This window comes from Psammomys obesus, unplaced genomic scaffold (genome assembly GCF_907164565.1).
Source record: "Psammomys obesus unplaced genomic scaffold, mPsaObe1.curated_primary_1811, whole genome shotgun sequence".
Taxonomy (NCBI): domain Eukaryota; kingdom Metazoa; phylum Chordata; class Mammalia; order Rodentia; family Muridae; genus Psammomys; species Psammomys obesus.
In genome coordinates, this window is record NW_026596073.1 from 9441058 (window position 1) to 9459570 (window position 18513).

General features: G+C 40.0%; 1 protein-coding gene across 1 annotated transcript in view; it reads right to left on the bottom strand.

The window, feature by feature from the left end:
* Window positions 1-7197: 7197 nt before the first annotated feature.
* Window positions 7198-18513, bottom strand: part of Tph2 (tryptophan hydroxylase 2) — an 87354-nt gene continuing 76038 nt past the window's right edge. The window contains exons 9-11 of the mRNA XM_055626054.1: window positions 18400-18495; window positions 8284-8417; window positions 7198-8158 (exon numbers count right to left, since the gene is read on the bottom strand). Of these exons, the coding sequence (XP_055482029.1) occupies window positions 7984-8158; window positions 8284-8417; window positions 18400-18495 (405 nt within the window). The 3' untranslated portion in view covers window positions 7198-7983. The remainder of the gene's footprint in view (window positions 8159-8283; window positions 8418-18399; window positions 18496-18513) is intronic.

Below are 18513 nucleotides of genomic sequence, written 5' to 3' on the forward strand. Positions count from 1 at the left end.
AAGGTCTGCTCTACAGGAAAGACCAAAAAGTTTCAGAGATTTGTAAAGAGACTAATTAGGATCTGTTCCATTTTAATGTCTGGGCTTTCACACTGAAATGGATAGGGAAATGTGTTCTGCCCTTCCTTGCAAGGTAGAGATTTTTCTTCCCAGTAGCTATCTGATTTGCGAACCTCATTCTTTCATAATGCCATGTGCAGTGATCAATCAGATGTAATGATCAAAAGGGAGTTTGCCTCAATGAATTCCGATAAACAAATAGCTGCTATAGTGGCAAACCTAATGTGTTCTTCGCTTCGAATTCAGTTGCCAATAATTGGCCTCATTAACGTCTGTGAAGATAGCTGTTCACTAAAGTTGGGCAAGCCGTACATTAGATGTGTTCAGTGGTTTGCAAACCTTTGGGAGTAATAGACTCCTGAATCAGCATCTTGCTGGTTCCGTGGGAGTGAAGAAACTAAGTGAAGAGGCTGAAAGAACATAGACAGGGTGAAAGGGGAGTGCGATTTTCCTATTACCTACCTGTAAATTAAAATTTTCTTTCTCAAACTAAATATAGGGGTGAGCTTTGTATCATTTTTTTTTAAAGATTTGATTTTGACAGAAAATGAACTTGATTTCTTTGTGCCATCTAGATTTCAAATTACCCTGCCCACATCTGCCAGATGCCTTTGTTGTTCAATTATAAAATCTGTATCCAGGCTGGGTTATGAGAATGCTGTTTGCAGGCACCACAACCACAGATGCCCTTGGGTTGAACATCAGGCTCGCTGCAATCTTCCCAGAGAAGGAAATATACTTCCAGCTGCTACACCAGACTCATCCTTCTTGGGGAGAGGAGGCTCACAGTAAGTGAGCCCTCTGTAGAGTGTATAAAATATGCATATGGGGAGACAGGAGACAGCGGGAATAGTGAAAATAGATTCAACAAAATCATGTATACTCTTGTAGAAACAGCAAGGGTGGACGGACTGTGTATAATATGTACTTTGCCTGGAGATAAAGTATGTTTTTCTGTTCTTGTCCTGAATCATCCTATATACCAGTATCATTCATATTTTCAACAATGCCCATTTCCATCAGTGTCTTTGAATTACAGAGGAACAAATCTTTTTTCCCAGTCTAGCTTTACTAAGTGCTATCCAGAGAAATTTCAACACTATGTTGTTTTTTGTCAACAATTTATATATCTGAGAAACACAAACGATCCCGCTGGATGAATGATTTTTCCAACCAAATGAGAACTAACCCAAGTACCAGTTCTTCCAATTTCATCTGGGATTTCTCACCCACCACATAAGTTTAGAGCTTAGATCCAGCAAGGTACTGGTTTTACAGAACCCAATACTACAATGATCTCCAACTTGGTTTTCCTGTTTGGATTCTCATTCCCATGCCAATTCATTTCCACGCAGTGGAGTCAGTAATCTCTTCATATAAAGTGCATCCTGCAACTGTCTTCCCTCCAGCACTCCAGTGATGACGCTGCCTTCAGAGTGTCCCTGATTGCTATGGAATTCTGTCTTAGCTCTTACTAATTCCACCCTATCCATCATTCCACGCCAGCCCCCTGACTTACTTGCTCCTCGTGGAATGCTCTTTCACAGCTTCCTCCTTCCTGGCTTCTGATAGCATGGTTCTTGGTCCAGTGTCATCTACAGGGAACCCCATCTTACTTAGTATCCCTTCCCCATTACTCTTCTTCCCTTTATTTTTGAGATTAATATAATTACATCATTTGTCCCTTCCCTTTCTTCCCTTCCCTTTCCTCCCTTCAAACCCTCCCATATACCCCTCCTTGCTCTCTTTCAAATTCATAGCCTCCTTTTTATTGATTGTTGTTTTATATGTATATACATATATATATACAGGATATATATATCCTGTTCAGTCTGTGTAATATTACTTGTATCGGTTTTGGATAACCAACAGGCACACTCTTCCCATTGCAAGACTATTTCTCCTATTCTCAACATTCCCTAGTGGCTGTACTTCTTTTATGTAAGACTGAGGCCTCCTGGGCTTTCCTCTGTCTACTCTGGTATGTCTATTATTCTCTTTTTTTGGCTCATGCTTTGGCAGTCATGTCAGAGCAACTTTATGAGTGTAGATCTTGACACTACTAGGAGAAAGAATCTCACAGCAAACTCCCTGATCTTCTGGCTCCTATGATCTTCTCTCCCCCTTCTTCTGCACTGTCGTGGGGGGGGGGTGTATGTGTGTGTTGTAGATATATCCATTGAGACTGGTATCCACAATGCCCACAATTTTGATATGTTGTGGTTTTTTGTAACAGCCAAGCAAGCTTCCAAAGGAGAGAAGCAACCAACAGTCCAAACCCGCCAGTACACTTCTGAACCACAACAACCACCAGTATGACACAATAACCCTAAGTGTACAATAATGGCATGCATACATTGGCAGGAACCATCAGCTCCCTGATTGGACTTAGGACTAGCTCACCAAGAGGTAAAGCATGCCTGCTACTGGACATCTAGCCTAGGGCTAGCGAAATAATGTATCTTGGAGACGAGATAACCACCACTTCACTAAAACAACATAATCCCTAACTACACTCTAAATACATGTCTTTCTGCCACATGTAAGTGTGGTCCTTCCCTCTCATCCGGGAGACTTCTCTTCACAACATCTCTGTCGTGACATTATAGAAATCCTATTACTTTTTCTCAGATCACAGTGATTACTTCCTTCATAAAAACGTGTCATTTCAAACCACATGGGTTGTTTTCTTACCTGTGTCTTCCCCACTAGAATGAAAATTTGAGGTGGGTCTAAACCTCCTCTGCCTTATTCCTCACTCCATCCTCATGTCCCAAAATACATGCTGGTATGTTCTAAGCCAATGGGGGAAAAAAAACTGTTTTGAGATACTAAATAGTATTTTAAAAATCACCAGTTCAGGTTTCACCAGTTATTTTGAAATACACAACCCTAATGTTGACTAGCAGCATCCCAGTGTTAATTCTCTTGTCTTTTCCCACAATATGGCAATCTACATAAGGATCATTTTTCAAACTAAGACACTGTCTTTGAAATTGAACAAGAAAAGAGAAAAAAAAATTGAATCATACCAGAAAACCCTAGGCTGCTTTCTTTTTCATTATAAATCAGACAGGGTTCATGAGAGTAAGTGTCAGTGCTCCACGCCTTAGAACTTGAAAATTAGATCAAATGAATTGGAGGACAACTGCATCTTGTGTTAATGTTTTCTTCCTCGAATGAAGAAAATGAGATGATGTGAGCCATGACTCCATTTGAAAATGAAACCTCGTATTTCTATTTGTTTCTACATTAAAGCACACTTTTTTTTTTCATTTTAGACTCTTTATGTGGGTAAATGTTTCAATATTTTACATTTATTAGGATCAGGCCCATTTACTATTGTGCAAGTAAGACAAGCATGGATATAGAGTCCGTCTAAAGCATTATTTCAAAATTATACAGAAAACAAATAAAACTGAGCTTAACACACACCCACCTCACAAAACTTCCCCTAATATGTTAAAAAAAAATACTAAAACGCTAGTCAAACTTTCCTACTTTTAAAAGGTGAGTTTATTTACATATTCCATTGTGTTTTTACTGGTTCAAATAAATAGATTATTCAGGAATACACTAGATCCCCTACCTGTCTCATAACATACAAAAATGTTCAAAATTAAACCTGTGCTAATCATATTTTTTTGTCTATCTCTCACAGATAGTAATGCATAAGAAACTTGATTTTGCTGTGACACATCCGTTGATTTCTGGTTGGCTGATTATAGAAGTCAGAGGCAATGCCAAAATGAAGTGATGACTCACTATGAGATGACAGTGAGCAGTGTCTTTAAATTTATAATTGCCCTTGGATCTACTTAATTTAGCTTAAAGTCACAAGACATAATTGAGACAGATTGCTGCCCAAAGCAGGTATCAGACATGACAGAGCCTGCCCAGGATCATTTTGTTGCACTCTTTCCACCAGAGGACTTTTTCAGCCAACACTTTTCCTATAATGGCTATTAAATTTTATAGGATTTTTCCCACCATTAGCTGTAATGGCATTTACATGTTAAATGCTCCCAACAAATGGAAACCATAACTCCATTGTTTCACAGTGTGAAAACCATGATTGCTGCTATTCTGAATAGAGAACAAACCTAAAAAAGCATCATTTAGGTTCTCCTCCTCGCGCGGTACCTATGTAAGCTCTGTGGGAAAGCCTGTTTATTTTGCAGCTTTTCTATTTTGGAAACAGAATAGATTCTTGCACGTGGAAGAAAACTGAAGATTTCACAATCAGCCAAGCAGAAGACACCTCAAATGTTATTTTTGTCTAGGGGACTTGTTTACAATTAAATATAATTATCCTTCAAGTACATTTGACTAAGACGTTGTCCTTTCACCGAGCTGCAAGCAAACAGTTCACCCACCGGCTACTTACAGCTATTTGTCTGTTTGGTTTTAATCCAAAAGAATAATGCTACACACTTCGAAGCTTGTGTCTGAAGCTGTACTCAATCACAGAAACAGCAGGATGGCAGACATTTAGAACTTCTCAGCCAATTTTCTCCTCCAAGATAATTCAGCAACTTACTCTAAACATTTTAGAATTTATTGTTCGAGATTATCCTGGATTATTATTTATCGGGAAATATTCAGGGTCATTTAGATCTAGCAAAATAAGGTGTGAGAAAGTGTACTAAGGGTTCTATAAAACTATTAAAATCTACAGCTGCTCAGATGAATGGGGAGGAGGTCCCCCCTATCAGTGGACTTGGCAAGGGGCACAGTGGAGATGAGAGAGGGAGGGAGGGACTGGAAGGGAATGAGGGATCGGGACACGGCTGGGATACAGAGTTAATAAAATGTAACTGATAAGAAAAAAATAAAATTCAAAAAAACATAAAAATAAAAAATAAATAAATAAAAATCTACAGCTGCTTGCTTGTTCTAGGGCTTTTTTGACTTAGTATCTTATGTCTCTGCTCATCCTTTCTCAGACACCAATAACTTTTCAAGACACTTTTGTCTTCACCTAGAGTAGCAAACAAGCTGCGGGATCCTCACATTCTGTAGACCAAATGTCTTCATAAGAACTTAGATGTTCCAAGGATACTTCCAAAAGGATGGGTTTTCTATAGTTAGGAAAGCAGTGTTCAAGCTTCTGCAAATTTTCATTCTTTGTGCTTTGTTTGTTAAGTTGTGGGAGTTTTAAGTTGTTGGTCTTTGGCATGTTTATTTTGCCCTGGTTTTTTGTGGTGCCGTAAACCGAACTTAAGCCTTCACACTTGCTAAACAAGTACTCTACCAATACGCTAAGAGATATGCTTTCCAACCCTTGGTTTGACTTCTCACTGGTATGTATTTGAACTTTCTTACATGTTTCCTTTCCAAATGTTGAGACCTAAGTTATATGACCAATAATAAGCCCATATACGAACCTTAATTTATTTTAAATTGTATGTTATGTATTATTAAAAGGACACCCTTATAAATTGCTCAAGGCTCCAACCCAAGCAGGTTTCTAACTGTGTTGGCTTGAATGAGGATGGCCCCCAAAGGTTCATATGTTTGAATACTTCGTTCCCAGCTGGTGGAACTGTTTGGGAGGCAAGTATGCCCTTGTTGGAGGAGATATGCCATAGGGGCAACTTTGAAGCTTCAGACACCTCCTCTATTCCTACTGTACTCTATGCCTCCTGCTTTTAGTTTAAGATGTGAGCTCTCAGCTGTTCAACTCAATTAGGCAACCTATTATATAAGCTGCCTTGGTCATGTTTTTACACAGCACAGAAAAGCAACTAATATAGAAATTGGTACCAGGAGTAAGGTATTGACAGGGTTGACCATGGTTGGTTTGTTCTTGTTTGTTTGTTTGTTTGTTTGTTTGTTTGTTTGTTTTTTTGTTTGGGGGGGAGGTGTTTGGAGGAATGTAAAAGGCTTTGAAACTTTGGACTAGAAAAGCTGTTAACTGATGTAAGTAGAGCTTAATTGTCCACCGTAGGAGGAACTTGGAAGATGGTAGTGCCGAGAGTTATGTGGACTGTGTAGGCCCAGCTCAAGAAGATTCCTTTTTGGAATGATAATATATATTTTGTGAGATTGTATGTCAGAAGTTTGTAATTTGCTTTATGATTTTACAGCGGGTAGCAATTAAGAGATTGCCTTGATCTCAGAAGAGTCCTTAGACTTTTGGATTTTTGAACAGTATTGATACTAAAAGACTATGGGACCTTTTGAATTTGGATTAAACGAGTTATGAAATGGCCACAAGTGTATGAGGGCCAAGGAGGGCAATGAGGTGATTTAGATGTGAATGGCCCTCATAGACTCATCTGTTTTAATACTTGGTTTGTAGTTGATGGAACTGTTTGAGAAAAATTAAGAGATTTTGCCTTGTGGGAGGAGGTGTGTCACTGGGGAGCAGGCTTTGTGCAAAAGACTCACAGCATTCTCTGCCTCCTGCTTATGGTTTGAGACGTGAGCTCTCAGCTGCTCCTGCCACCATTCCTTTGTTCCATCATCATTTAACACTCTGGGAGAACAACCCCAATCTAACACTTTCTTTTACAAGTTTCGTTGGTCACAGTGTTTTATCGCAATAATAGAAAAGTAACTAATACACTAACTTTTAAGTCTCCACCAGGCATGGTAGTGTACACCTATAATCCCAGCATTCAGGGAGGCAGAAACAGGCGGACTGCTGTGAATTTGAGGCCAGCCTGCTCTACAAAGCAAGTTCAGGGCAGCCAAGGTTACACAGAGAAACCCCGTCTCAAAAAAAAAAAAAAAAGTCATGTCTCAATCTCTTTCTTCTATACTTCCTATCCTCTTCCACTCCATCTAATCTGTGTACCATTTCCCAAAATAAGCAGAATCAGGAGGACTGTTTGGTTAAGGAACCCATCAAAAGATTAAATTAATTAATTTGACAGTTTTTCATTTGTTCACTTAGACACTTGGGTTTTTTGTTTTGTTTTGTTTTGTTTTATCTTTTATAGCAAGGACCACCAGACATTTGTGGCAAATGACTATTGTTCACCCAGAGCTGCCCAGAGTTTGAGAAATAGACCACTCGCCAGGGATAGAGCCTGTGTAGGAGCTGTGAGGTGAAATAATAAAGATCCTGTTGGAGGCAAGATTCTGTTTATTGATAAGCATTGGTTTCATACACATTAATTTTGTTCTGTGTCAACACATGAACACATATGTACACTATGGTGGACTTGTCAGAAGTCTAACATGAAATTCAGCCTTTATCCCAACAACACACTTACAGTTACAAGATTTTCTTTCCTTCTCTTTAAGCTGTCCGAATGAATATTCTTTCTCAGAGTGTTTCCTTCCAAAACCCTCAGGAAGCTTGCCACAAATCAGTTCCAACAAGGTCAGTGCAACCCATATATCCCATTCATTAAAAGTTTTCTTTTCTTACATTGTATGAATACTCAGTCCAAAATCATTCCAACCATCTTGTTTATGAACAGCTTCTGACATAGAATATTAAATCTTTTGTGGCTGTGATGAGAAGCTTGGAGCAACTCTAGTTTATCTCAAATAACACTGATACTACTGCAAATAAAAACTACCTCCCTACTATTTTTATTTTATCTAATGAACACAAAGGAAGTCTCAGGTCCAAAGAAGAAAAGGTCACCAACTAAAATTGTGAGAAGAATGTTACAAATTTTAAAGACACAGTTTGCTTAAGTTGCAGTTTGATCACTAATCGGAAATGCTAAATCTATTTGAGACATTTAAATATATCATAATCTTTCAAATGATGAATGGTAATCTGCATGGATTTCTTAGTATTTTTGTATATTAACACCATAAGTTGCACAGCGCTGTAGACACACAGAATTGCACGCTAAGTAGCCAACCATAACACGGAAAGTTATTGATGTTGGATAACATTGACTGAATTGTTGCTAAGCCCCCAAAAGCTCATGCTGACAACAACACTGGTTCTAGATATCAAATCCCCAGATATTGGTTCATTTTATTCAGGGCATCACACACTGTGTTCAAATCATTGCGCAGGTCCTGCACCACATTTTCAATACTTCTGGTGTCTTTCAGAATTTCAATACTCTGTGTGTAGGGGTTGAAATATACTGAGAAGGGACGAGTAATTGACTTTGCAAAGTCCCTGTAGAATAAACAAGAACAGAAGGATACACAATCAACCACCACTGATACAAGAAACAGACAAATAGAAGGAATAACCAAAGGAATTTAAGTTACTTTCTGTAAAAGGAAGAAAACCATGTTTACCTCATCTTTTCCTTGGCTTCTTCAAAACTTTCTGAGACAAAGTAAGCGTCCTGGAAGGTGGTAATTAAGCATTCCTGCAAGCAGGTTGTCTTTGGGTCAAAGGCTTTTACACACGCCTTGTCAGAAAGAGCATGCTGCAAAACATACCATAGAACCCATTCAAGACCAGAATGAGGCTTCCAAAGTACCATGGTATCACACTTCCTAGCTCAGTAATCCACAGAAGTGTTCACTGACTAGTCTACCATGGAACACAGAAGCTTCCCTGTGGCAGGCAAATGGCGTGTTAGGGAAGAGTTTTGTTTGTTTGCTTTTTTAAATCTCTTAGAGAAGTTGAGGGAGAAAATGAGCTCATCTTATTATTTTGTATAATATGAGCCAAATTCACACTGAAGGACAGTTTAGTGCTATCCCCTGACACAAATGGAATTTTAAATCTATACTATGAATAGAAGCAGGTACAGCAGAAATATGCTCTTAAATTTGTTTCTATAAGCAATGTACTGAAATTTCACTTAAATGGCAGAAGTAATAATTACTTGCGTGGAGAGGTAATTGAGACTCTCGCTGAACTATTTGTGGACTCATTGGGAGACATTTTGAGGCCATGTACTGTGTATCAACAGAGAATGGAGTGGACCTGTATATTGGAGGGTGCTTGCAAAGCACTCATTTACTTTTCACAAAGTACAGCAGAGCCATACACAGCAAATAAATATTGCCAGTTGGGGGGCAAAGAACCAATATTAATAGTTATACTTAAACCCAAAGCAGGCATTAGAAAAATAGGAAAGCTAGTATAATTACTCTTTGAGCCATCATTGGCTCCATTTAGCTCACCACATGCCTGGCTCTAGGAACAGCAAGGAATCCTGAATGACTACATCTTCAAGATAAATTCAGAGATGTTAAAAATTAATGGTCATTTCTTATGACATGCCACCTGCCCATTTCTAGACTCTCAATGGATAATTCTAAAACATGATGTACAGAAGCATCACTGAGGTGTATATGAAAGCACAGATACCCAGGCCTTCAATCTCTATAGTAAGCCTAGATGAAATCCAGAAATGAGTATTTTAAAGACAACCAAGGTGGCTCTGACATAAGTGTTTTTGAACTATCCTCCTGCACATTCTGCTTTTGATTGAAGAGGTAGTCCTATTGGTAGAAAAGAAGAAGGGGGATAGCAGAAAATTGCACTGAGCTGAGTATTAGAAAGCAGAGGCTGTAGATGCTGATGTATGTATTTGTCCACTCCCTTAAGGAAGACATTTAGGCTGACTGGTTCTAAAGATGCTATCAAATGCAGCTTTTAGATCCCATCCAGATCATTTCTCTGCCTCTTTGCCGTTCTCAACCAAATGTTGAGAATCTCTTGAAAATGTGCAAGCCAATGCCCCCAATCAACATTCATGGTGCATTCCCTCCAACAATTTCAAAGTGCACATGATTATTTACAGCCCGTGGTGAGGAAGGCTGTGGTTTTCTGTGTTTGGAAATGCAATTCAGAAGCCATACTGACATGAACGGAAGGGGACAAAGGGCTTGTAATTTGTTTTCCACAAAATTCTGTTGTCCAGATCAATGCATATATGAATCATGGAATGCAGAGGACCTTCAGAGTGAACTCATTCTTTTTCTGGCCTGCAGAACAACTTCATTCCGAAGCAGAAGGTCATTACAACTACAAATGCACTTTTGCAGGACTCTGCGTAGCACACAGAACATCAAGGGAGTTTGGTTCCACATAGCTAATAAATCCTGTCCACATTTTCCAAACAACCTTACAGTTTTACAAAATAAAATGTCTTTTGATGAGAGTTATTGCCCCTTTGCAAAGAACTGGCTTCCTGATGGCTTGCTGTGGTTTTCAGAATTAGAAGTTGCTTTCTTTGCAGCCACACTATGATTACATTTAACTGACGTGTGTTACTCAAATTGTCCATTCATCCATGGGTACACATTGAAGGAAGGACACTGACTGACTCAGTGTCCTCAGTCTTTCTACTCTCTTCCCTGCACTGGGAGGCAAAGGCAGAATGGTAGCAGCAAAGGCAATTAAGGGAGGGATCCTTGGGACATCTCTGCTGAGCCAAACACTTTTCACAGAGTTGAGGACAAGCACAAAAGGAAATGAAACTCATCAATGAAACTCATCAGTCTCCAATGCCTCTAAGAATACTTTAACAACAGTCAGTGTGTGCAGGGCATTTGCAGAGTGCAGGTACTCAACAACGATTGAAAACAGTGTAGATTCTGAACCATTCATCATGTGGCTATTTCACTGACTCTCCAGATGTCTACATTCATTCATTTCAGCAGGAAAAGAGGATTAGAGTAGATCAAGAAAATCCTCAGGGTGACCTGCCTTTAGACTTCAAGGGGAAAAACCCATTGAGTACATAGCTTATAGTTTAAGGCAAAGACCATTAGGTTATACATATGGCACTTGGCCAATATAATACTTAAGTGAAATTTGGAAGTGGACTGAATTATGTTGTTTGTTTGGTTGGTTGGTTGGTTGGTTGGGTGATGGTTGGTTGGTTGGTTGGTTGGTAGGTTGGTTGGTTGGTTGGGTGGCTGTTTGGTTGGTTGCTTAGTTGGGTGGGTGGCTGGTTGGGTGGGTGGGTTGTTGGTTGTTTAGTTGGGTGGGTGGTTGGTTGGTTGGTTGGTTGTTTAGATGGGTGGGTGGGTGGTTAAGAGAAGTTTCATTATGTAGCCCAGGCTGACCAGTACCTTCTTCCTGTCTAAGCTTCCCAAGTGTGGAGATTACAGGAAAGCATCACACATACCCAGCAAGAAGTTTACTGTTTTAAGAGCTTAAAACTTTGATTTAGTCTCAGGAACTGTATATAATATTCTGATTCACAGAGGCCTCTCTACCCTCTGTGAAAAGCAGGGGCTACCTTTTATCTGGTAATGAACGTGGGGACACTAACAATAGCCAAGTGCTATACTGAAAAACAATAAGACTCTGAAGTTAAGGGAATATCCTGTGAATGAGATACCCATGCCTGTAAATAGACTTTATCTACCTAGCAACCAGCTTGCCTCTGTGGTGACTGGCAGTAACAACCATGCTACCCATGAGCTCTCCATCTCTGAGTGCCCCCATATATTCCAAAAGATGTAAAATAGCATCTTTCTTCTGATAAAAAAAAAAAGCCACTGACCAATTAGGTTTCTTGAGTCTATCTTTATTCTTGTAAGGCACCCCACCTTGAGGGAAGCAGCTACTATTCTCTCCTGTATGTTAAGCTCTCCCCTGTATGTTAACAAAGAAGTCTCTATGAACTTGGTCTACTTTGTGGTGAATTCCCTCTGAAGTGTTAACCATATTAAGTCCTAGAGTCTTCAAGAATTTATGTGGTTTTTTAGAGAGAAGCTTTATAAAGCTCAAGCCATTGCAAATGTGCAAGAATATTTAAGAGTCATCTCCTCCTATCTGAACACCCAGTAACAGTGGCTGTCAAACTTCCTAATGCTGAAACTCTTTAATACATGGTCCCTTGTGTTGTGGTGACCCCAACCATAAACTTATTTTCATTGCCACTTCATAATTACAATGTTGCTACTGTTACAAATCGTAATGTAAATAAATGACCTGCAGGATACTTGATATGCAACCCTTATGAGAGGATCATTTGACCCCTCAAAACCATCATGACCCATAAGTTGAGAGCAACTGAAAGAACCATTTTTGGTTTTCCCTGCAGTGCTAAAGACCAGAATATACAACAGGAACCAGCACTCCTGGCTTCTCACTGTGGCTGTCTCAAAATCTAGACATATTGAGGCTGGACAGGCACAGAGTTAGCTATGAAGTGACCTGGGGAAATAGCAGCTGGCTCTTGGAAGCTGTGCTTCATGACGGCCCAAATGCCCCTCTGTGATTTGAGCATCTTTGAAGCTGCAGTTAGGCTCTTCTTGCTCTCTCAGAAACTAAAGCGCCCAGAAAACCTGCCCAGTTGTCGTTAAGAGTATCCTGTATTAAGATACACAAAGAGTATCCTGGCTTCCACATAATGTCATTTGCATCACGGTTTAGAAACCACCCCACCCACCTACAGTCTTTTCAAGATCATGAGAAGAAAACACATTAAAGGAGATAAATAAATATTCATCAAGGTTTCTGAAGAAATCAATTCATAACTCCCCCTTCAGTTTCTCCCTTTGAGGTCTCCTGTTCCAATCTCCCTTTGGAATATCTACACTTTGCTTTGTGAAATAAACTGCTTGATCTGGCTGTTTCTCAACTGAATTCTTTCATTCAAGAAGACAAGAGCTGAGAAAATCATAGTTTTTGCCATATAGTTTTAACAAGGCACATAAATACATGGCACCCTCCATGCTGCTGGTGTAAACTGATCAGAGCAGCCTTTCCTGCCAGTCCTGATGATAGCCTCGTCACCCCTCCCCACATGATTTCCAAGCACTAATTAATCGGCTTTAGTAAATAAATCAAGGCTTATTTTCCATTCTAGCCCTTATAAATATCTTTTTGACATCAAAAAATGTCCAGTTCCTGGAAGGTAAAAAATATAAAATCACTCAGAGTGCACGTCTTAATCTCGGAGTTTAAATTGGGTTCCATTCCTCCCTATACAATTTGAGGGGGCTAATGGATCCAATAAGCCAAGGGTGTGGTCAGAATTAAGTGAGCGAAGTGTGTAAATGGACAGAATGGGAAATCCTCCACATATTTAGTTTTCGTTTCTAATTCATTCCAGAGAGGATTACTAGTATCCACATGTGCTATTCAGTAAACATCCCCTCCCTCTCCCCCAGGAGTCTAGGGCCTGTAGGGAAAGAATGGTCCCAGGTATGAGACTGCAATAGTGGCTGCACTGGTTTATCAGCTTGACATCTTCCTGCCTCTCAGACATACGTTTCTACAGTGACACACAGGTAGTCACCCAGCTTTTTGAGATGTAAACCCTGTGATCCTCACTCTCTATGTTAGGACTGATTAAATTTTGAAAAAAAAAAAAAAACAAAAACAAAAACAAAAAACCTCAAGTGTGTAATCAGATTAATAGGTAGTTTGGATCCTAGATTCCAATAAAGTTTTGCAAAGACTCCCATGTTCAGACCAGAGTGTAAACACTCCTGTGTTTACACCACAGTCATTTTTCCCTTATCAGAACAACAACAAATAGGCAGATTTGATTATGTCTACATGCACTATGCCTGCATATAGGTAATATGTTTTTGAACCTCATTTACATATTTACCATTCTAACCAGACACCATATGAATTGTGGATGCTGAAGTCTCCAGCAACTGGGGACCAACATCAAGTCAACGGTCGCGACAGTATAAAATATTTCAGTGTGATAAATAACTTCATTCGACTCTGCAAGGATGTTTACATAGGTTTTATGATAATGACATTAATTAAAGCCAGGCCTATATTGGGTCAATGTCCTTATTGCCAAGGCCAGCAATGGTTCATCACACTTAATTTTCCTCAGTGATGCTAGGCTTTCTTGGTTTGAATTGGCTGCATGGTCAAGGGGCAGCCTCCCTCTTCAGCGGACACAACTCAGGAATTTCTACCCCCTCAGTCCTTGAGCATTTGCTCTGCCATCACCAACAGTTCCCCCTTGAATAATGGGAGGAAACTAGAATCGAGGCCGGAGCCACCCCAGCCCAGAAAGGTGGGGAGCTCAGCAGCTGAGTCCTTAAGTGTGCTAGCAACACTGACCTTCCAGGTAACCTCAGAAAACATGCAATGGCCTCGAGGCTTTTCTCCACAGCCTGGCAGTAATTCTGTCCACCTCCCAGCATTGCCAGAAGTGGCAGTAAATACAAATGACCATAATGAGTAGAAAGTTGTTTGGAAAATGCTGATTAATAGCTATATAAAGGTAAAACAATAATTCACCATGCAAGAACATCCTAAAACGAATGCCAAAAAGAGGTAGTCAAATTTCCTTAAACCTGAAACAAAAAAAAGAGACATGTTCACATGGAATACTCTACAACTACTGTAGAGTAGGAGTTAAGGCCGCCTAATCTTTGCCCCGAAGGGAATAAAGAACTAGAATATACCCTTTCCATTAAAAAAAGAGAGAGAGAGTAGAAACAGCCTCTTTTGCCTTTGATTTAGATTTTTTTTAAGGCAAGACTCACACTTCATCATTAGCAATCATTTCCTTGCCACCTATCAAAGTTTGAATGTGCAATGTGCCTCCATAGGCTCGTGAGTTTCAACACTTGGTTTCCAGTAGTAGCACTGTTTGGGAAGGTGAGGAGCTTTCGGGAAGTAGAGCCTAGATGGAGGAAGTGAAACACTGGGTAGTGGTGTTGAGGGTTGTAGCCCAGCACTGTTCTTGCCTCTGGATCAGCTGGGGAAGTGTGAGCAAGGCACATCACCGTCTGCCTCCACCAGTTACCAGCCACTTCTGCCTTCCCCAGATGACGAACTGCTTCCCCTTAAACTGTGAGCCAAGTGAAACCTTTCCTTCCGTACGATGCTTTAGTCAGGTGACTGGGAAAACTAGGTAATACCCCTCCCAAAGTGAACAACCGTCACTGTTGGTTCTCTAACATAACAATCCCTTTCTCGGGACCCACCTACAAGACTCTGTTTCTTACTACTTGGATCATCAATTTGGGGCTTGTTGAAAAAAATGAATGAATGAGTGAAAAATAAGAATCATACTGTTAAATCAACCATAGACTGGGGAGAAAAAAATGACATAAAAGATGCATGCCAGACGAGGGTAAACAGCCACCAGTCCACCAGTTACCCTAATTTTAATCTGCTTTTCAAAGTTGACTTTCTGGGGGACTTATGGGTAGCTGTTCCCTGCAATCGTGGGATGTATAGAAAAGCCCCACCTTCACAGGCTTTTGGAGTTCCTACCAGTATGCCAACCATCACGGTGGGGAAGTTTTTAATCCAATTCATGCTAGCTTTCATAAGCTTTCCCATATTTGCTTTATTTCTGTCTCTGGAAATAAAGTCAAGTGCTTTTTTTTAATGAAGAAAAAAATGAAAGTCCTCCTTCAAACCACAGATACTGCTCTTGGAAACACTTGGCTGGCTCTGAAGAGCAACATCTTTGCCCTCAAGAAAATTGCAGTACAAATCTTAGAAGTTTTATGTTCCAAGAGGAAAGGTGAATTGTGGCTACTTAGATAAAAGTTATAAAGACTATACCAAAGCCTCCAGCAACTTAGGGGCCTACATTAGGGCATCAGTTGGAAAACACATTAGTGTAATAGATAACTTCGTTCAAAATTGTAAGGATATTTACAAAAGAATTATGATGGTGCTATTAATAAAGCTATCACTACATTGTGTCCAAGGCCATAGTATCTTTCTTCAACTAAAAAATAACAAGATGCTCAGGGCACCGGGAAGACAGCTCAGTATCTAGGAGTGCTTGCTGCTCTTTCAGAGGATGGAAGGGCAGCTGACACCCACCAGGGAGTCTGACACCATCTCCGGCTTCTGTGGGCACCTGCACTCATGGGCATATGCATACACACACACACACACACACACACACACACACACACACAGAAACACACACAAACATAACTGTTTAAGCATTTAAATGAGCTGTGAAATGTTCTGGGCACTTAGAGGAACAAGGCAGACAGGGAGAGAGGGGTTGCTAAGGATAAATGCCAGCGTTCTGCATTCTCTGTGAACAGTTAGAAGGTATTTCTTGTGAAAAAGAACATCTAAATTGTAAAAATGGTCCAAAACAGCAATCATGAGGATGCTGGAGTGTTGAAATCTGTAGATGGAAGAATGCTAATGACCAGAGGTGATGGACCTGAACAGGAAGACGCACGGCAGACAATGCCCTTTGCTGTACATATCTCTAGCTGATTTCCATTTCCAGATAATTCTGTCCACACCCGTAAAAACAAAAACAACAGATTCACCCCAGTGCTGCCTACACATGCCTCATTAACCAGACCAGGAGACCCTGTCAAAAGTTGGGGGCCATCAAAGAGATTTGTTTCTTTTGTTTCCAGAATAATTTATAAACCATCTGAAGAGAATGTAAATAGAGGTAGCTCAGAACTTTTGTTTTCTTTCTCAGGGGAAGCAAAAAGCACTCTTTGAGGGCATGGTCTTATAAGGTACCATGTCATATTACTGGGGTAGGCTTTGGCCACTGCACTAAGATTAACACTAAATGTATTATCATTCACTTTTTTTTTTTAAGAGCCAGCAAAATGGCTCAGCCAATACAGGGCCTTGCTGTGTGTACCTGCCAACCTGAGTTTAATCCTCAGAACCACATGGTAGAAGAAAAGAACTGATTTCACAAAGTTACTTTCTGCCCAGACATGTGCTGTGGAATGTATACACACACACACAATGGAAAACACTTGTAAATGTTTATCACATTATACTGTTTTCTTTTTTTTATTTTAACCTTTACTCTAGCCACACCCAACCTTAGTTAGTTCCCCATATGTTCATGGCTTTGACTGAAGCCCAGTGTTAATCCTTCCCTTGGTCCATTGCTCATCTGCACATCCTCTTCTTTCCTAATCCACCTTCCAGTTCCTCAAGCCTCACAGCAAGCAGCAGGATCTTCTTCAGAAAGCCTTCTCAAGCATGGCCTAGGATGTGCTAGACACAGTTATCACACTTTTTCTATTATCTACTTAGCTGTTTATCCGGCCCTAGATGTCAAGTGCTGGATACTAAGAGCCTCGGGCTGTTAAATTTAGAGCACTGATACTACGGGCTTCACTGCCTGCATTTGGGCCTGGCTCTAGCACATCAGCTGTGTAGTTTAAGCAAGCCCTGTAAATGGCTCTGTGTTCTCTAACAATAAAGATGTCCAGTTCTTACAGGGACTTAGGTAAAGTGTACCAAAATCCCAAGCTCTATTTAAGACTTTGATAGCTTCTGGTGTTATTTTCTTTAGATTCATGTTCTTCATCATCCTCTGTCTTTTGAGTCCCAGTATCTAGCATAGCGCATGCCTCATTGTAAGCCAAAGTTTTTAGGAATGAATAAATTATCTAATTAATGAAGTTATAAAACCAGCAGACTCGATAAAACTGCAGTGAGATCGCATCTTTCGAGAATATAAATAAGCAAAGCATTCTAGTAACAACGCATTTCCCAGTGGTATTATACAACAGCAATCAATGCTGAAGAGAACACCCTAAGCTAGTCTATAATCCTGATCTTAGTCTGAATAATCAAAGAAAGATTAAGTTGTTTTCAGTATGATTTCCAGATTGTACATCTTATTGCCTTCTAAAGGCATCAAAACTTACTAGGATGTTAAAATTATCAGAATGTTCCAGAGCCCACTATTTCCAAAGAAATAATCATTTTACTATTTAAGAAAAAAAAATAACTTCTAAGCATCACTAATACATATAACATGCCTCCTTGGCACTATGCTTCTTCAGGTTGTTTTCTTTTAAACTATTAGTATGCACAAGCTTGTTGTTGTTTATTTTTTAGTTTTAGATTTTTTTTCTTTCTTTTTTTTTTTTTTTTTTTTTTTTTTTTTTTTTTTTTTTTTTTTTTTTCTGAGACAAGGTTTTTCTTTGCAGCCCCGACTGTCCTGGAACTCACTCTGTACACCAGGCTGGCCTCTGCCTCTCAAGTGCTGGGATTAAAGATGTGCGCCAGCAACGCCTGGCTGATGCACAAGTATTTTGATATACATTAATTCTGGAAAAGATGGAATAATCTCCTACTCCTCTTTGAGGGGTAGAAGCTGGGGAGACCACAGAGCCATGGAGGAGACAGAGACCAGAGAAGCACGGCCAGGCAGGCTCACAAGCAGTTGTCAGTCAGGAGCATCCCTGTCAACTCACTGCCCACTCTTCAGCGTTAAATTGAGGCCAGCCCTTTGTTTCCCAGCATTTGTCATTCCTGTTGATTTGGGCACAGGGCTGCCCATCCATCTGAGTCACACCACAAGCCCAGAACGGCATGACCCATTTTCTGAGGTGCAAAAAGTTAGGTCAGCACCCACATCTGAGGTGCCAGATCCTCTGTGTTAAATATGTATGGGGAGCTGTGAGTAAAAATGCTCAGACAAACAAATCAATATCTTCCATGACCTTGAACCAGTTTGCTTGGGAAGGATGTTGTCATTCACAGCTTTATACCTTCAATTCTCCAATGGAGGAAAGCAGCCCTGCTCCATATGCCCGCAGTTGACCTTCTTGCTTACAAAGGCCAAACTCGATTGTGAAGAAATAGCACTGGAAAAAAAAAAAAAA